The sequence below is a fragment of the Haliaeetus leucocephalus genome, unplaced genomic scaffold (assembly GCF_000737465.1).
Source record: "Haliaeetus leucocephalus isolate CR32 unplaced genomic scaffold, Haliaeetus_leucocephalus-4.0 Scaffold484, whole genome shotgun sequence".
Lineage (NCBI taxonomy): Eukaryota > Metazoa > Chordata > Aves > Accipitriformes > Accipitridae > Haliaeetus > Haliaeetus leucocephalus.
This window is the reverse complement of record NW_010972920.1, coordinates 2,212,159-2,231,081: the sequence shown is the minus strand read 5'-3', so window position 1 is coordinate 2,231,081 and position 18,923 is coordinate 2,212,159. Positions and strand designations below refer to the sequence as shown.

Here is an 18,923-nt window from a genome sequence, read left to right as displayed (position 1 = left end):
ACAGGTTAGGCTAGACCAGGGAGTTGATCGCAGTCCGTAAAACAGCATATGCGTCCTGTTTTCAGCCCACCGGGCTCGCCTCGCCTGCCCAAGCCCGCATCCTGACCTGCTGATGTGCTGTCGCTCAGCCAGCATCAGCAGCAGGGCAGGCTGCAGAGTACTCCCGGCGAGGAGCCCTTGGTTGCTTCGCAAGGGCCAAGCCCCGCTTTCAGGTGAGGTGTCAGAAGAATTGCTGCAGCTCTCGGGGAGGAGCGGTCCCATCCATCCTGTGTGGATGGCTTTGGGAGGTGGTCAAGGACGTCGGCTTTGGTTTCACAGCCTGTCCTGTAGCAGTTGATGTGCTGAAGAATAATGTCTTTTTGAACAGGGCGCTAATCCACAGTTCTGTATTAGATGAATAATGAAGTATTTTTTAAGGACTTGCAGGCGTAGTCAACAGGTTTATTTCCTCCAAAATCATGCTAGAATTAGATGAAGAACTTAGAGATTTTTCCATCCTGACACATTATGGCTTAACACCCTGCGAGACAACTTTTTATTCAAAGAAGCGGTTTGCAGCTCTTGAGTTGGGATTCAATTGCTTTAGTGTAAAGAGAGGGTTAAATAGTTCATTAGCTCTCCATGTCAAGTGTTAAGGAAACCATAGCCTTTTTTCACAATTCCACCTCGATGTTCTAGGAGCCACCTTGAACTAGAACTCAAGCGGGAAAGAGACAGATGGTCACACAGTCACCAACGCAGCCAAGAAAACAAGAAAGGTGCAAAGAATTGGCTAAGACAGGTAACACGACTTTTATTCTTGGCTTGCGTTTGAAGTATAGTTTCATTTTGCTCGTTTGCTTTTCCTGAGCTTTATTAGGCAATAAATATATATTGTTAACGTGCCCCAACAAAATGAGCTTTGGAACTTCTTTTACACATGCGAAATAGGCAGTTTATTGAGTTGAGCCTTACAAAAATATTGCAGGTGTTACACTTCATTGCAGAACACTGGTTTCCTCTTCCAAGCTGGGTGCCTGACAAAATCTTGACTGTGACTGTGGTTTTCCTTTACTAGTTTAATAAAACCAAATGTAATACAGCAGGAGAGATGCTGTACATGTTTGCTTATGAAAAGCAAACTTGCTCGTTTTTATTTTTTGCATCATAATAAGGGAAATTTTCCCAAAAGAGGTAAATAGTAAAACTTTGAAGACAAAATAATCTCTCAACAGCATCACAAATCACTTTCAGTGCTCTTCTAGTGCTGCGCATCAGTGAATTCAGTGTTTTTTCAAGTAAAGAGCAGCATTCATCCTGAGAGTCAAACTTGTAGCCCCCGAGTGAAACTCCCTTTTTAGCAGTAAATTTGCCTTTGAAAGTGAAAATCTGCTCTGCAGCTTTTTCTGTATAACGAAACCCGCTCTTTTGCTAGGAACTGGCAGTAAAACAGTTGCTTTGGAGAACAAAACTTGTAACTGAGAGCTGTGAAGTAAGAGAAGTTGTTTCCACAGTTCTCATGTGTGCTGCTGCACTTGAGAGTGGCCTTTGCTGGGCTGCCCTGGGCTGCTTGAACGGTTCAATTTTTTCTTTTTTTTTTTTTAACCAATATTACACCTAATTTCAGTGAAGTTATTTACACATCATGAGTCATTTGTCAAAAAGTCACATTTGCTGTAGCAGAACAGCTACAATCCCATAGAAGGAATTGGGAACTAAGTGCGACGCAGTTGGCCAGTTAAAAATGAGAACGAGAAACCCCCAAACCCAAAACTGGTTAGTCTGATGTTTAAAGCAAAAGTTGGTTAGCTCTCTGGAAGGCAGAATAGCTGCTTAGTTTGACAGCCTGTCCCTGGGTTTGAGACCAGGTTACTGTGTGGGGTTATCCTCCTTTACTTCGTAGGCGAGCGCTGTGACATGAGTGGGGCAGTAGGAACAAATGGGCCAACGTGCAAAAGAGCGATTTCAGAATGGACTTTTCTTTTGCCACAAAACTTGTAGGTGGTGCTTGATCCAGTGGAAGTTTGCATTTGCAGAAATTTTAAGAGCTCCGCTGAGATGGTAGTCGCAACTCGAGAGCAATGCACGCATGGGTGATTCTGCCAGCACTTACCACGCAGGCGGGAGGCTGGGTTTTGACAGTTGTGTTTCAGCGTGGCATTACGCACATTTATGTCTCACGCTACGACCTGGGTCTTAGCTGGGGAGGAGGGGAGGATTTGTTTCCTTTCTTAGCTGAGCGGATTTGTCTCACTGATCAGTCTTTAAAAAGCTTATTCAGCCCGTCTACCTTTTCAATCTCTGCTGTTAAAATAAAAAAGGGTGACTGTGAAGTTTCTTGTACCTTCTAGTAAAAGGAGGTTGTTGGACATGTTTAAGAGTCCATCTCTAAAATGTGGCATCAATTTTTTGTTCACAGCAAAAGGAAAGCATGTAGAGCTGCTCCTGGGGTGGGCTGCTGTTTATATGCTTTCACGTGTCCAAATACACCTCTGTACCAAGGAGGTGCAGATCAGTATTCCTGAAATAGCAATGTAAAGTCTTCCTTGGCAGTGTGGCAGGGGTGAAACTGGAGTCTTCATATAGTTTGACTGATGGGTAAATGTTTCCTTTTGGCAGGATGGGAAGCTCAAAATCCAGGAAGAAAAAGCTAAAGTGAAACAGCCACTAAGAGCGGAGAACAGTGTCCTGCCACACAAGTACGGAAGAAAAGAAATCTCATTTTTTGCCTTCTTTTCTAAGTCCTGCTTCCCCTTCTCTAATTTCTTGGCTGACGGGAAGTTTGGAATGGTGCAACTTTCCTTTCTAGAAAGATTTTCAACCTCGTGCCCTTTGTTGAGGTCTCTTTGCTGCTTTTTCATAGCTCTTAAAGGGAAGAAGGAGGTTCTACTGCTTGCCACCAGTGTTTCTGGATCTAAAAAGCTCTCTCTGTCCCCCCCCCCATTTACCTTTGAATGTGTTTCTATATAAATCTGCTGTTTACTAATTTTTCTTACTCAGTGAACTTTCATAAGCCAAATGTTGCAGAGACCTGGACCTTTGGTACTCGTGTCCAAAGAAGTTATCTTTGTTGGTGAGGGAAAGGAGAAGGGTTGGTGGATCATTGGCATTTGGAGCTAATAAACAGCAGCTTCTGGAAAAGAATAGAAGCTGTTGGAGAAAGAGAACTTGAAATAATAATTCAAGAAGGTGGTTGTATAAAAATGTAGTTCAGGTAGCATGTTTCTAAGCTGAATATTACACAGGAGGATTCTTGTTGTAGGATTTGCTTAGTATTTGAAAGCTAAGTTTCAGATTTGGTTTTAAATGTGAAAGGATGTTTTAGAAGCCCCAAGGAACGGGTCTGTAATGAGGACTTTGCTCAGAGATCGTAACAGCCTATTTGAAGTACTCTGAATGTCAGTGAAAAAGCGCAGTGCTCTGACACACTGCGCTGAATGCCAATATAAAGTTAATCCGAAAAGTATTGTCTTTAAAAATAGCATCAGCTCAATTCAACTCTGCTCTACCAGATATTAAAAACCTTCCAGGCCTTAGATGCTTTTTATCCCTGTTTCACCTTGAGTGTTTAAGCAGTGCAAGTGTCAGGCTGCTGATTTCTCTGGAAGGCCTCAAAACACGTCTGTTGTAGGGGATCAAATGTTTTGCAGTAACGTGTTTAAAGCTAGTTTTAAACTGTGCTTGTACCATCTAAACAGTCTTTTCTGTGTTCATGCTCCTTTTCCTCTGCTCTTCTGAAGGCATTTTACAAGTTTTTCTTCTGCTCTTCCCATTTAGCCAGGAGTGCTGGGTGTCTAAACAGCACCAGTCACACACGGCCTCTTTGCTTCACTATTTGACAAAGCTTATGAACGTCTCATCTCTCATGCGAGCAGACTTGGCAGCATGGTTTTGAAGAAGCAAAACCAAAAATCTGCATGGGTGGGATTTGAAAAACAGGATGAGGGAATTTTCTGATAATTTTCTGAAGAACCAGATGTATTTCTTAAATGATGCACTGACTGAAGTGCCAACTCCAAGTGACAGTGTTCTTCTCTTGTAGGTTACTGAGCGGCACACAGGAAGAGCAGGTTGGTGATTGTTTTTCCTGCATTGAAATACTGAAGGGCAAGGGAACTGAGGGAGCTCCCGTGTCGCTGCAGCATCTTCCTTGCCCAAATACCCTGAAGTTTGTCCTTCGCGTTTTGCCTTGGTGGCAGGATTTGTCTGTAGACTCCATAGCAGCGATTGCTCCCTAGTGGAAAAAGCACTGCTTATCTCATTAGAAAAGCTGGCACTGCTGCACCTACATGAGTTCTTTTTGCCTCCTCAGCACAAGCAGATAGTTTTTTAAACTAATATTAACCCCTTTTATTATTCCTTTGCCCCATGCCTTGCCTGGGCTAGGTTGTCTAAAAAGAGCAATGGAAGCGTAATATAATTTAGTGTTGGTGAAAATGGTGGTGTTTAACCTCCTTGGTCTGGGCTAGTGTTTTGCTGGTTGCTCTGTAGGCTTGAGGAAGGGGGGGTTTTGGTCAGTTGGTTTGTTTTGGCTTTTTTTTCATGTATGTCAAATTGACCAGAATCCATTCTTTCTCCCCCGGGTGCCCGGCAAAGCACGGCTAGATCCCTAACTGTCAATGAGATGCTGCAACACTCGCCTTGTGTCCTGTCTACTGGGAATTTCTGCATCTGTCAGCTTTTTCACAGTGAGAAAGATGTTTAGTTCCTGCCTTGTTGCTGGGCCAGCAGCCTTGGTCTCAGCCTGAAAATCGAGCTGCATGGTTCCCGGTTCAGGCAGCCGTGCTGTGCTCCCCCGTCCGCCCCGTGGTGTAGCCATCACGACTGTAGATCATCCTGCAAATGCACAGTGGTCCTGTGCGGCTGCGCCGCGTGCTGTGAATAGAGAGGGGTTAAAAACACAAGCATGTGAAATCTTCCTCCCTGTTGTAAGATGCAGACCAGCCGCAGAGCTCTAATACAGGTGCCATGTAAAGAAGCATGTAAAGCAGAATATCTTGGTTTTTACTTGGGGTTTAGGAACAGCTGTCAGGACTTGGAAACACTGAGATCTGCCAGCTCTGCCAGGAAGAAAGCAGCCGAGGCAAAAAAAAGGTAACTCCGAGGACTTGTGGTGAATGTGCGTTTCCTCTGATCTTTGTTTTCGAATAGCGCAGATTTCCTACTGGTGACTTGGGACAAAGAAATGAGCCCTTTTTTGAAGTCCACTTTACCCTTAAAGTAAACTTGTTAAACAGTGGTCGCTTGAGGGTTCCCCACCCTGCTCTGTGTTCCCTGGTTCGGTTTCCCTTCCCCTTAGCAGCTTCTTCCCTTTTTAGCTAAGTGGTTTTTTTTTTCTGGGATCAATCAGAAGTGAGAATAGGAGGTGTTAACACTTGTTATTTCTCCACTTAAGCCACCTTGCCTTTTTTTCTTTGTTTTTTTATTCTTTTTTTCTGGCTAAGCTCCTGTTGCTTTCCTCACTGCTTTACAGTCTGAATCTAGAGGGATTACAAGAGAGTTACCGAAAAGGGTGTTCAGTGGAAGTGCTGCCTTCATCCACATACTTTACTCCATGGATCCTCAGGAGCAGGTTGCAAGTAAACAAGTCAAGGCACTGATAAAACTGCTGTCAGTGCAGCAGGCGTCCTGGTCACACTGGTGCAAGTACTTTAGGGAGAGCTGGAAGGCGATGTCGGGTTGTGTTTTCCCCTAGCTGGTGTGCCAAGACCTGAACCAAAAGGGAGCAGGGAGGAGTCCTTTTGGGCAGTGCCAGGATGGCCATCTGCCCCGTACAAGGCGTGCAGGGCTCTGACCTCCGCACCTGGGTAAAGGTGAACCAGTATCTTGGTTCCACATAGGTCTTGGGAAGTTTTTGGGGGGGGGCTGTGGAGCACAGCGAGGCTTTACCTGACCAGGAAGCTTTCAGGCTCGCGCGGAGAGGCTGTGTCTGGCCGAGTGACCGGTGATGAGTTGCTGCTCCTCCGGGCAGGGTCTCCCAGCTGCAGCTGGGTTTGCAGTTCTGCCTGGCTCAGAGACAGGTCTGGCAATTGGCGATTTTTGCCAGAGTGAATTGCTGCTCCCAAGGCAGCCTGTGCCGCAGCGCCGGCAAAGACGGCGTTCCTCGACGTGGTCAGAAGCCAGCCCTCTCCTCCCCAGCGCTGCCGTACCATGATGCTTCAAACAGGCAGTGAGGGGGGGCCCCGATTGCCCCCCCAATCAACCCATGAATCTCTCCTGTTACGCATGTGGGAACTCTGTAGGATTTCTAGGCTTTCCCGCTCCCCTGTGTTTATCTTGAGAAAACATGTGAGTTCGAAGCAAAGCAAATGCTGCAAGCTTTGTATCCGACTTCGACACGTTTCCAAATGCATGTGCACATTTAAATACTTACCTTGGGCGAGACTTGTTGTTCCAGTGTATTTATATGGCTACAAAATGCACGCATGCACCTCTTGTGACAAAATGCTCTAGCAGAATGAGCCAATTAAAACTCGAATGGTTCGTTATTGGTAACTCTGACCTGCTTTATGATAAGCCTTCACCTACTCTCATTTGACCTAAGGAGCTTTGCTATAAAGTGGTCCTGAGCCCAGGAGCAAACTTAGGGTCTTCAGAGGGGACAAGAGTGGAGTTTTGGAGCATCTTTAGCCCAGCAGAGGATTTGGGTTGACTGAATGTTAATGAGAGTAAATTTCTTTGTGTTGCTTGTGTCTTGAGCATCTTCTTAATTTCTCTGTCCTCTTCCTGCATTCCAGAACATCTGCAAGAACTGCAGTGGCATCTTCTGCGAAGCCTGTTCAGCGAATGAGCTGCCCCTCCCGTCTAGCATTAACCCTGAGCGCGTCTGCAATCCCTGTCACAAGCAGCTCATCCAGCAGTATTCGATAAGTCCCTTGTAGGGGACGGGTTGCGGAGAGAGGTGACAAAAAATGGTTGTAGCTTGATGACGGTTTCTGGAGTTGTTGGGGGGGAATGTGAAGAGAAGACACTTGCCTGTGTTGTTTGGAGGTCAGAGAGGAAGCAGCTTCATGGTGTTTATGGTCTCTTGTGACTAAAACAACAGCCTGAGCCTTCCCCGTACAAAAATCTGCCTGCTCTCAGACCTGAGCTTGTGCTGGGGACAGCTGCTTTGGGAATGTCACGTGAAGTAGCCCCAAGGTGTGCCCGAGCAGCCTCGGGGCACAGTGAGAACAGAGAGCCCCCACCCAAAAAAGAGCTGTGCACGTGCAAGGCGGGAACGTTCTCGTCCTCGAGCGTGTGGGGTGAAAGCACGCTGCTGCTAAGCACAGGCTCACTGAAAGCAGAACGGGAGCATTTTTAATCCTCATGTCTGGCTGCACTTGAAATACCATTTCTCCTTTCCCGGTTGCCTTTGACAATCTGGTTGAGCCGTGCTGCATCAGTGCCGGGTGTTAAGGTGGCCAGGTAGGACGTCAATAAACACTTTCTAGCTTCGTTTCTTTGGCTCAGCCCTCCGGCCGTGGGCTTGCTGTGCATATCAGTATCTAAAAACCAAACAAAGCTGTGAAAGTTCTCCTTCGGTATTTTAGGGGCTGGGGTGGGGGGGTGTAGGTGGTTTTGAGGCACACACAATGCGAGAACTGACGACCTGCACTGATCAGGCACAAAAGTGCCGTAAGGCATCTCTGACCTTCCTCTCAGAGACTCTCACTGTGACTTCGTGACCACGCGACGGTGGCCAAAGCTAAGGGTGTAACTGTACTTCCCATCTTGGTGTGGTAACGGGACGAACTGGATTCCCAAGTATTTAGATACCAAATCCTCACCGTGACACAGAAGGTTTAGGGCCACTTTGATCCACCTCTCCCCCTTGTGCACATGGAAAAGTCATTGTAATAAACGTGGCGTTCCACTTTTTTTTTTTTTGTTAGATCAAAATGAAAGTGAGATGAAATTGGAATGCTTTTCACCTACTATAAATTCTAATTTGAAACATAGTTTAAAGAGGTTTCACTGTTCGTGCTACATCATTATTTGTTGCTGTTACCTCAAGGAGTTTTATGTTACTCCAAAAAGTGGTAGTGGCTTCCTCATGAAGCACGTAGCATGTCATAGTAGTGTTTGGTCTGTTTTATACTGGAAGCCTACTTCAGTCTTTAAGACCACAGAATGTTTTGTAGTCCACAGAAAACCAATGTATTTATATGTGACAAATGCATTTGGTTTTGTACAGATTTTATTAGGGGTTAGCGGTTTAATTCCTGAGAGGGGATTTTCTATTCATTAGACTGGCTGGAACCGCATTAAAAAGCGTGTCAGAGCTGAGGCTATTTACGTGGCTGGTGCTAGTTTGTACCAGGAATTACTCTCCTCTAGTTCCCTCTAGGCCTCGGCGTGTTCAGCCACCCAAGTTCTCCAGCTCCTCTCGGTGCCCTTCAGAGCCAGAGCCCTTCACAGGGGGGCAACTTTAAATAGTTTTTCTGTTGTTTTTTTCTCTTCGTGGTAGTTACAAGAGACGTTTCCTTGCTGCTATCCCTTGAAGTAGATTTCTAGCTGTAAACAGTGTTGAAATACAAAAAGCCTAGACCTTGGGTGTGGGCACACTGCTCTGATGGGGTGAGACACCAGAGGTGAATGGACAAGACACCGGATTTAGTGGGGGTTTTTTGGGTACATCCTGTACACATCTATGAGCTTTCAGATTCCGGCATCCAAACCCAGCGTGACTCATGCCACAAGGAGAAAGTGAGACCCAAGCAATTCCCACCTTAGAGGATTAAACTGGAAGCAGGGCTTTTACTGTAAATTACTTTAATGCAGGTATGTCTAGCATTTTGCAGTTCCAAAGCGACAGCTTATTTGTGACCTGTACCCAGCTCTTGACCGTCCCGGCAGGAGCGGCTGCCACTCTGCTTGTTGGAAGTGAAGGCTGTGATTGTTGTTCATGTGAAAAGCAGGACAGCTCTTGAGCAGGTCCTCGCAAGTCACGCGAGATCCCTACGAATGAGCAGGGACGAGGGTGAAAAAAACCCACCCCTTCAGAACACAGCACTGGCAGCTGAAATGGAAACTGGCATTTAGAAAGGTCAGAGCGAGACTGTGCTCGCTGCCTGCGTCAGCACTTGTCGCTTTACTGCTGCCTCAGACTCCAGTGAATTTCTCTGTCTGCAAGCACTGCGTGTTACGCTTCGTGATGCTGCAAATGTTCAAGGCGCGTTTGCTCAGGTACTGCTTGTAACACTAGAGTGTGGGTTGACGCCTGGACTTTTGGATTGTGGGGAGCGGAGGGCAGTTCTGTGGATCTTAATTTTGTTCCACACGATAATAAAAATTTGGATTATCTGTATCCCGTGTCCGGAGTGGTCTTTCCATCCCATTCCACTTTGGCTATGCGTATGAAAATGTTTCAAAACCAGTAATGGATGACAGATGCTTATGCAGATTGAGAGAAGCGTGGTAGGAGGGATGAGGTATTGGCTATACTACACGGTGCGCCTGCTGACTTCTGTGTGTGAGGGTCTTAAATTGCTCTGGTTTTATTAATTGCAAATACTGGTGGTTTATTAATGCTTTTTACACCATTACGCAGCTGGAGACTAGAACTGCTCCATCCTGCAGCGTCTGCCATTCCTGCAGTACAGCTGCTTCTACTTTTGCAACAGACAATCTTTCCACAGTATGTCAACACAATTTATTACATGCTTTTACACAGCACTAAACTAGCTTTTATACAGTTTATCCTTGTTACTGAGCAGCGACACTTGTACTCGGATCTTTATGCTCATACCCACGGAATGTGTTCGCTTTGGCCTAAAAAGAAAAGAGGAGGAAAAAGAAAAATCACTACCTTGCTGCAGCTTACTGCTTTCCCATTTTCCAATACACCACTGCATTTTATTCTGAATTACTGTCTCCAGTAACAGAATAGTTGGATTTCACAATACTGAAAGATCTCACCAAAAAAGGTAAGATGACAAAAACAGCTACACTGGGTGAGGCATTTTCATGCGGGGCTGCGCAACACACACCCACCCCCACATGGGGTGGGGAGGTGTTTAATTCCGCCGGGGCTGCGTCCCAGCGCAGAGGCCAGAAACTTCTGGATGTTCCGGTGGCAGGGAGGCCATGTGGGATGCAGGTCGCAGCTAGGTGCACTGCTTTAATCTGCCGCAAGAGCTTATCCCTGGCCTGATTAAAAATCCAGAGCTGCAGGGCTGTAGGGCACTGGGGGTGGGGGTTGCCCTCCCTGCTGCAGCTGGGGGGGCCAGGACCTTGGGGAGCAGTGACCACCACCCCCCCTGCTTTCAGAAGGGAGTTCATGGAAGCATTACAGGTTGGCCAGGGCCTTCCAGAAAGGTCACAGGACACTTCTTTCCTGGTGCAAACATTCCACCGCAGGGTTGTAGACCTGGAAAACCCTTCTTTTGCGGGGGGGGGGGGGGCCTGTCTGGGGTTTTCAGGAAAGAGTGTGACCTGATGATGTTTCAGCTGCAAAAACTGCCAGGCCACACTGTGCCTGCCTCTGCAGGAGGGCCACCTCCATCCTGCTGGCACCCAACACAGCCTGCGGGTTTTTTTGGTAAATGTCAGGGAGATACCCACACTTTCTGTGCAAGGAAAAAAAGCAAAAACTGCCCCACTACAGGACACACCTCCCCCCCCCAAGTTAACATTGTGAAAAACATTGCAACCTGTTTGCATTGAAACCGCGCTGACTACCACTACCACTTAGCCAGGCTCCTGGCCTGCTTTTGAAAGAGTGGATGGATTAAAAAAGAAAAAAATAAACTGAAGAATGTTACTTTGTCACACTTCGTTCTCTGTAATTGTAAGGAACATTCCCTTAGCCCAAAGACTAATTACTGTTAATCCACAGCTGTGGAAAATATTTAGTTATGTTTCCTCTTCTGTCCCAGGGAATACAATCCCCTCAGAACCTTTAATCAATCACAGGCACAGAGTTTTAAAGGGAAGAAAAAAAAAAACAAACCAAACCTCTTGCACACACCAGCAAGTCTCAGCTGTGAAAGGGTAAGTTGCTGCGTAGCTGGGCAGCAGCTGGGCAGCGCTGCAATCTCTGCTGGCTGCAGCTGTAACCTCAGAAAGGAGCTGCTGCCTCTTTGCTACAGGACTGTGATCCTGTGGACTCTGGATTCGCAAGGCAGAGGGTCCAGGCTTGATGCCTGACCTCAGATGAGCTGCGATAATCCCCTTTAGCCACTCTAAATTTTACCCTTTAAGCTAGTTGAAATCCCAAGTATCAGAAAGAGTAAGCCTGAGGTGCATGTTGCTAAAAATGGAACAGGAACAACAGAGAAGAAGGATGCACTTACCATATCTGAGACCGTGCCACTGTCGCTAGCAGTTCTCTTTTGCCTTTGGATGTTCATTCAGGAATAGCTCAATGGTGCTGCACTCTGGGGAACAATGTGAGAGGTGGTCTGTGTTCAGCGACTTGCATGCGTTACTTTTTTTTCTTTGTGCAAAGCCAATGTCACAATATGGTAATTTGGAAATTGACTTTTAAGATGATCCTTTTGCACAGGATGTTAACAGTAGCGGGACAAGCTGTGCCAAAATAGCCGAGGAGCCGAGTCCTGGGGTTGTTAAGATCCCCTCCTCATTACTTACGCAGCTGTGACCCCTCCTTAGCCATTGCAGCGACTGCGTCCTCATGGCTCTCAAAATGCACGTCCACTTCTCCTGTGGCATCTCCATGGGAGTTGTATTCTACCATAATCCTTGTGGGCTTCAGCGGAGCAAAAAACTGAAATGGAAGAAAACAAAGGAGAGTTTGGTGAGAAAGAAACAACAGAACAGTAACGCACCCTATTAGTGAGAAAATTGATGGTTTTACTCATAAAGCCTGTCCAGCTATGGGGGAGTCTGAGCTCCTGAGTAACAAAAGGCTCCCCTTCTCTGTCTGGGTGCAGCTGAGGCACACCCAAGTCACCCGTCCCACAGTGCACAGCCTCCCACCCTCTGTGAGCTCCTGGCAGAGTAATTCTTGACAGGAACAAAAATCCTCCCACAGCACACATGTTCTGTACACATCGAGTCATTAAGTACAGGTACATTTGTTCTGCAATGCTGTATACTACTAAAAATGAAGTAAAATTGATACTAAGAAGGTTCTGAAATTCATTTTTGTACAATCAGCTACTCTGAAATCTAGCTAAGATTATAAATGACTACTTGAGTCAAAAAGACAGATGCTAAGACAGCCCAGCAAGCTTTAATCCATTCTTATTTATGGAGGTGAGCATATCACAGTTGTGCCCACGAGGCCATGGCTGCCCTGGGGAGCCTGTAACCCTGAGCAAGCTCAAGTGTCCAAACGCATTCAGCCTGAAGGCAGGCAGCACTGAGGATTAACACAGATAAAAATGTGAAGTCACATTAGCTGTAACAATTAATCAAGGGTTTGCATTGGTAATGACAACTGAATTTCATTCATAGTACTACTGTTACTCACATTTATTATGTCTTGGGCACTAGCTTGGGCAGGAAAACCCCTCATGTGGACAAAGTGCAGTGGTGATGAGATGTTACCAGATTCTACAACCTGTCTGGAGCTCTCTGCTCCTTCCCTGCATAATTCTGTGGAATGGAAGAAAAAAAAAAAATCATTAATGCTTGCAATTATCACCTCCCTCATGTGACAGCTGTAGACAGCTGGGGTCACGCTCACAGCAGATAATCAGGGTAAAATGAAGGGGCCTCAACGAACACGCACAACAGGGAGGGACTCACTATTTTCTCTTTCAGCATCGGAGCCTCCCATGTTGCTGAATCCCCTTTCTTCAAAGATGGATTCTTGTTCTCTTCTTACTTTGGGGTAGGTCACCATCTGCCTGTCGTAAGGCACATGCCTTTGCATGTGATGCTTTCTGCTTACATACACTTCTATATATCTAGAATTCAAAGGAAAAGATTACATGGCACATCTCGCACCTCTGCAGAGAACTCAAGGTTTTGAGAAAGCACCTTCAGGACGTTCTCCTCTCTCAGCTCTGCTCACATACTGGGTGTGAGAGCCACGGTACGGCATGCAATGGTTTTGAAGAATTAATTCACTTAAATTGCACACTTATGTTTATGAAAGTCCTTTTCAACTTGCAGTGACAGCCACTCTCCTGTAGAAACCCACCTAGTGTGAGACAGATGACCAGTCTGGTCTGGACAAAGGCTTTAGTTTACAGCCTTACACAAAGTTCTTGTAGAAGTAATACCAATCACTTACAAGCCAAAATTCTGTTTTGTTGCAAAAATACAGATTTACCTCCTCTGAAACATGTTTTCCATTTCTTTCAGTAGTATGCATCCTTTTGAGCAGCCCTGTATCTGAGGCTGTATTCCACTCACTGCACCTCTGCAAACTGCACCTTCCAATTTCTACAAACCCCAAATGAAAAAAAGTCGACCCAACCCCAACAGATTACTGGAATAGGCAGACCCACAAGATGCACAGGGTCATATTAAAGACTTCACTGGAGATGTAAGATTTTATATGTGGCTATGAAATTGATGGGATGAAATGTAACAAGGTATGTGTGAAAGTTGTGGGTATAACACACCAATATGGATGTCATGCAACATTAAGGGACTCTAGCAAGATCCCACTTACACCACAGAAAGAAAAAAAAACCACCAAACCCTTATTCACAGGTTTAGTCAAAGTATAAAATTATAATGCCTTAAGTTTCTAGCTACCTGCCCTAGAACCTCTTAACTCAGAGCTGCCTGTGCTCATCTTTCAGAGAGCTGGCAACAGTACCAGCTGGGCCTCTCACAAATTTAACGAGCAGTGTTGTATTAGGTGATTTCCACAGCATTGAAGGAATAAAGCGATGAAGAAGAGAACACGGACATCCAAGTGAGGAGGCTTCCCTCCGTGCTGAAGAGAGCAGCTAGAGTAAGGGAAGTAACCCCACATACAGGCTGACAGAGCTTACAGCTCAGCCCCCAAGAACCCACGCTCAGTACTGTGCACAGCTGAAAGCCATTTCTGGATAAAATTGACAGCCAAGGAAGAATGAACCACAGCAAGTTGACAGCAGTTTTGGAAACCACTCAATTTCTTGGCTAATCACACAGAAACAGAGGTATATGAGCTCAGGTGGGTGAGTCAGATTGGCTCTTGTTCAATTGTGACAAATAAAAAATTAATGGCAGATTGAGAATTAATTAATCTCTACTGGAGGGTAGGAAATTGTGTTAGTTATTTCAATTATTGGGCACACCTACAGAGCAGCTGTTTTCTTTTAATATGGGGGGACAAACACAAGGACACGTAGATTGGCAACAGGAAATAAGGCAACAAAAGAAGGGAAGTAGGTGTTGTGTGGGAGAAGTGGTAAGGTTTGGTGAAGTCTTTTGTTATCTGGTGTTCAGAAAAAGAACTTAGTGGGTTATTAAGGAAAAAACAGAAATCTCACCAAGGTAAAATCAACCTTGGTTGTTTGGGTTTGTTTTTTTTTTTCCTCCTGAGTGCAGCTCTGCAGGTATTTAAAAGTCAGGGGCATGGTTTAGTGAGGTACTTGGCACAGTTTAGGTTACCAGAGGCACTTGATGATCTTAAAGGTCTTTTCCAACCTAAATGATTCTATGATTCTGGGAAAAAGTGGTAAATGTTTCTGCTTGAGAAAAGAGAGGCTGTTGTGAGGTAAGTGTGTGGCATAGGGCTCAGTGCTCCAGAAGAAAATGGTTAAACATGAATTCCTGAGGAAGGAGGACAGCCTAGGTGGATATGGTTACCAAAGAGGTGGACAATTGTATGGGGCTGGCCAGCAGTCATCACTGGGAATGGATTCAAGCCAGAGCTGAGTGGTAAGCCGTGCTTTGTACAACACGCTCTCTAAGTGGAGACGCTGACCGTGCCTGATATGGGGCTGAGGGGAAGGGTGAGGATTGCCAAAATTGCGGAAAGCACCAGGGAACCTGGTCTGTGGGAGGTGCAGGATCCCTGCGGGCTTGTGACAGGGCAGGTGGTGTCTATCTGGTGTTCCTGCTCTGAATGTCATCACCCCATTTTTGTTGGGATGAGACTGCCTTCAGGAATACTTAAAAAGATCTGAGACTTTTTCTGAGAGGCCCAAATTCCCCCAAGCTACAAGTGCTGAAGGTGCCTCTGCAGTGCACAGAAGCCTACAAAAGGCTTCATCTATTTTTTCTCCAGTTTTGTCAAGGTTCTAAAGAAAACATCACCAGAGGAGGTAAAACTTGACTTACGGAGTATTTCAGAGGCTGCTATTAAAAAACGAAATGTTTTAAGCCACAAAGTTACCACAATGACCAAGTTTTAGCTATGATTTCTACTGAAATTTCAATCTAAAGTCAGAGTTCTATGTTTTAAGGGTAATAAAGGCAGAAGCTTCCTTAAAAATAATGTGAGTAAGCCTAAAATTAGCTGTTTCACCTGGTAAGAAGCAAGCCATGAATCACACAGCATGCTTCATAACATGTTCTTCTACCCTTGTGAACCCCAGTGAAGTACGTACCTACTTCCCATATATTCCCTGTGTCGTAACAGGGCTTTAGCTGCCATTTCAGGAGCTGCAAACTGCACATAGGCTTCTCCTGTTCTTCTTTCTCCCCGGTAAATGAAAGCTATGTCAGTTATTTTCAAACCTATAGAAGGGTGGGGAGAAAAAGGCATTTACATTGTCAGGAACTTCTGCCACAGCTCAGAGAGACATCTTTTTCCATACTCCTCTGTTTTTTGATAAGCTAACCGGACAGTTAAATAGTTCTGAAAAAACTGCTAATGCTGGCCTATGTACCTGTTTTTTAAACTTTTAAAACTCCAATTTATTTGCTTTAAGTTAGTTTTCACAGAAGGCTTAACTGCCAATAATGAATCGACTTGAGGCTTCAATTAACTATTAAAATAATAATTGGATCCAAGTTCTAGAGAACAAGGAGATCCAGAGCACAAACGTTCTTGAAATTTTCTCTTATTGTTATGGTAATTTTTTTGCATCCCTTTAAAACCCAGGTCAAATTCACTGAATTTCAATTTTTGTGCTCTATATCTTATTGGGGAGCCTGTAATCTAGTAAATAGTTATATCTGACACGATACAGAGCGCACACAAGGCTGGGCTGCTACACTTCTCTTTTTTTTTCCATGAATGCTTTTGTGTACCTCTTTGCACCTTGTTACTTTCTCAAAGGGTCTCCCCACGCTGCTGAAGAAACAGAAATACTTGCTCCACAATGCTGCCCTAGTCATTTCATTATGATAACTCTGCTACTAGATGCTTTTAAACATATTGAGCTATTGGTTATCAAATGAAAAATTTACTAGCTGTGGCCTTTGCTTTCGGCATGATGGTGGTTATTATGAGCCTTAGTGTTACAGAACTCTGTGCACGCCTACCTGGAGTGGAAGAAGTTCCGGGGGAAAAACTGATTTTAGTTTAGTCTACAACTTAAGCTTTATCTGAGGAAGCATCAATTTATTTTGCAAAACCTAGAAAGGCTTCCTTTCTAATGAATGCAGGCAGCAACCACCTGGATTGCTCTAGCACTGAAGGTGGGACATGAGAGTACGCACACACACTGTGCAGTACTTGCTCAGCTGAGAACTGGTGCAAGTAACTTTCTCAACCACGAACAAACCAGTAACAAAAAAACCCCAAACAACTAACCCCTGCTTTTAACAGTTTTAACTTGCATATGTGGTCTAACTGTCATGATTATACAGATGTGAATACCCATACTGTGTTCACTTGTACTGTAACTATCATACAGGCCTTTTTGCCCTTCTTAACTCTGCCAAATTATGCACTGGTAGCACTCCAGTTACAGATAATAGGATTTAGGTTCCTCTCTTTCCTTCCACTGGCCCCAAAAAAGAGTGCTGCAAGAACTGATCCTAGGTTAGACATGCAGAAAGTCAAAGGTGCAAGAAAACCTTGCGGCCAAAAGCTTGTTCATGAAGCTTTAGTTGCTTCTAGCTGTAGGGGGACAGCAACTCCTTACACTGTTCAAGGCTGTATGTGCTTTTGCTTTTCTTGGTTAGAGGAACAACAGCCTATCTAGGCATCACCTTCAAGAAGTAAACACCTTGTAACTAAATAGCACAGATTAGACTGAGTTACCTGCGAAAAAATCTGCAATATCCTCCTCAGTGGAGCTGAATGGAAGGCCTCTGAGTAGTACAATTCCATCATTTATGGCTTTTGACTCATCCCGCAGATTTTGTAGTAAGCCCTCTACATCACTATCGTGTACTTCAAAAACTGCAAGGAAAACAGGCACAAAACGTATTTTCCCTCATGGTACTCAGAAGGTGACACTCTGCAGGCATTCTTCTAAGGCAGACTCCTTCTCCCCTGCAAAACTTCATAATGTTTCTTCCCCCACCCCGTACTTTTTGGTCCTGCAATGGTGCCCCTTGCTGCACAAGCCACTTGACTTTTCCTGTCCAGCCTCGAAAGCTTTGGCTTAATGGTGCCTTGCTGGCTAAGTTGTTGCTCTGTTCTACATCTTGCAGGTCTCCATGCTGCCCCCCCTTGCACGAGCCCACTTCATTATTCAAGCAGTTTTTATTCACTTCATCATGAGTTTTCTTCCGAAGTTAACTTACGCCATTTGAAACCCACCTTTCACGTAGCGTGGGCCCATATACCTCAGGTGCTTTTCCAAGGCTCTCTGGACATCGGCTTTTGACTCCAGCTCGATCAAGGCATCCCCCCTGCGTCTCCCATCCCTGTTTAAGAGGAAGTGTATGCCGTTCTCACCGTTTCGAATTCTACAGCCTAGAAATCAAGGAACACACGACACAGAAACATACGCAACTGCATCAAACATGGGATTCTTTTAATCGCAGATGAAAATGGAATATTCTGCATATCCCCCTCAGCAGTGCAAAACACTGTCTTCAAGCAAAGGATAAGAAACTCCTATTTCTAACCTTAACTCTTAACGCACAATGCTTATCACAGATAAGAAACTCATTTGACATCCATTAGCTTCCACAGATGTGTAACTGGGTAACAGACATTCTCAAATTGTTGGTAGACTTGTTTCTGAGTTATCTGAAATCAAGAACAAATGCTACAGCCTTTCGGTCTCTATAGCTATACTCTGCCTGCTCTACATTCCTTTCCCCTAGGACTTCAAACTGACTTAATTTAGTTCGGCAGGTTATTAAACCATTTAAAAACTTGGATCAGACAGTCTAGTCCACTCTGAAAGGATGCATCATGATATTACAGTATGGAGGGATCAGCCCTGCAAAGGTATGCACAAGCCTATTTTAAGTAGGCTCAGAAAATGACACTGACATTTAAACTAGTAAGTAAAAACCACTCCAGTTTGTTTAAAAGAGGGGAGTTGGGGAAAAAGGCAACCATAATGATCTTTAAAGGAACCACTTTGAACTGGAGTGCCTTCACTGTGGACACACCGACTCAGAAGGGAAAGACCTGCTCAGTTTAATGTCAGTTGCCATAAGGTTGAGTTTCTTGTTGTTGTCTAGCAGTTTGGCAGTTGATTATTTGTTTGGTATGTGTAAATCGTGAATAATTTTGCAGCGATATTAAAAACTCATCTTTCTCTTGCTAGCGGTCTTTAAATTTTCTTTCTGTTAACTAATCATTAACTATAGGGTTCAGTAATGCCACACCAAACCGTTAAGCAGGAAAATTAAGCCCCTTACTATCAAAAAAGGTAAGCACGTCTTCCTCGGTGCACGAGAAGGGGAATCCTTGCGCCCTGACGAGGAAGACATTGTCGTTTTCTGCCTTGGGTGACTCGGGTTCCTGCTCTGAGAGGTGACCTTCCTCCGGCGCATCTGTGACCTGTCACCGAAAAGAAACGAAAAAGCCCCCCACCCCGAATTAAAAAGTGGAAGCACGCAGCTTTCCGCAGCGGTACCTTCGGCTTTTTAGTGCAACGCTAACGCGGCCCTGCGCGGCGGGGGGAGGCAGAGGACGGCGAGGAGCCGGGGCAAAGCCAGCCGCCTCCCCGCCGGCGGGGGATGAGGGCGCGGGG

General features: G+C 45.2%; 2 protein-coding genes across 2 annotated transcripts in view; one reads left to right on the top strand and one right to left on the bottom strand.

Annotated features, from left to right (window-relative positions):
- The window catches only part of RUFY3 (RUN and FYVE domain containing 3), a 47,894-nt gene extending 40,356 nt beyond the window's left edge, over positions 1–7,538 (top strand). Inside the window, exons 14-18 of the mRNA XM_010575497.1 lie at positions 679–781; positions 2,599–2,678; positions 4,022–4,049; positions 4,999–5,073; positions 6,717–7,538. Coding sequence (XP_010573799.1) covers positions 679–781; positions 2,599–2,678; positions 4,022–4,049; positions 4,999–5,073; positions 6,717–6,860 — 430 coding nt within the window. The 3' untranslated portion in view covers positions 6,861–7,538. The remainder of the gene's footprint in view (positions 1–678; positions 782–2,598; positions 2,679–4,021; positions 4,050–4,998; positions 5,074–6,716) is intronic.
- Positions 7,539–9,646: 2,108 nt separating this feature from the next.
- Positions 9,647–18,923, bottom strand: part of GRSF1 (G-rich RNA sequence binding factor 1) — a 12,645-nt gene continuing 3,368 nt past the window's right edge. The window contains exons 2-10 of the mRNA XM_010575591.1: positions 18,589–18,730; positions 17,531–17,686; positions 17,027–17,167; positions 15,423–15,552; positions 12,676–12,836; positions 12,398–12,522; positions 11,554–11,689; positions 11,256–11,339; positions 9,647–9,732 (exon numbers count right to left, since the gene is read on the bottom strand). Coding sequence (XP_010573893.1) covers positions 11,281–11,339; positions 11,554–11,689; positions 12,398–12,522; positions 12,676–12,836; positions 15,423–15,552; positions 17,027–17,167; positions 17,531–17,686; positions 18,589–18,730 — 1,050 coding nt within the window. The 3' untranslated portion in view covers positions 9,647–9,732; positions 11,256–11,280. The remainder of the gene's footprint in view (positions 9,733–11,255; positions 11,340–11,553; positions 11,690–12,397; positions 12,523–12,675; positions 12,837–15,422; positions 15,553–17,026; positions 17,168–17,530; positions 17,687–18,588; positions 18,731–18,923) is intronic.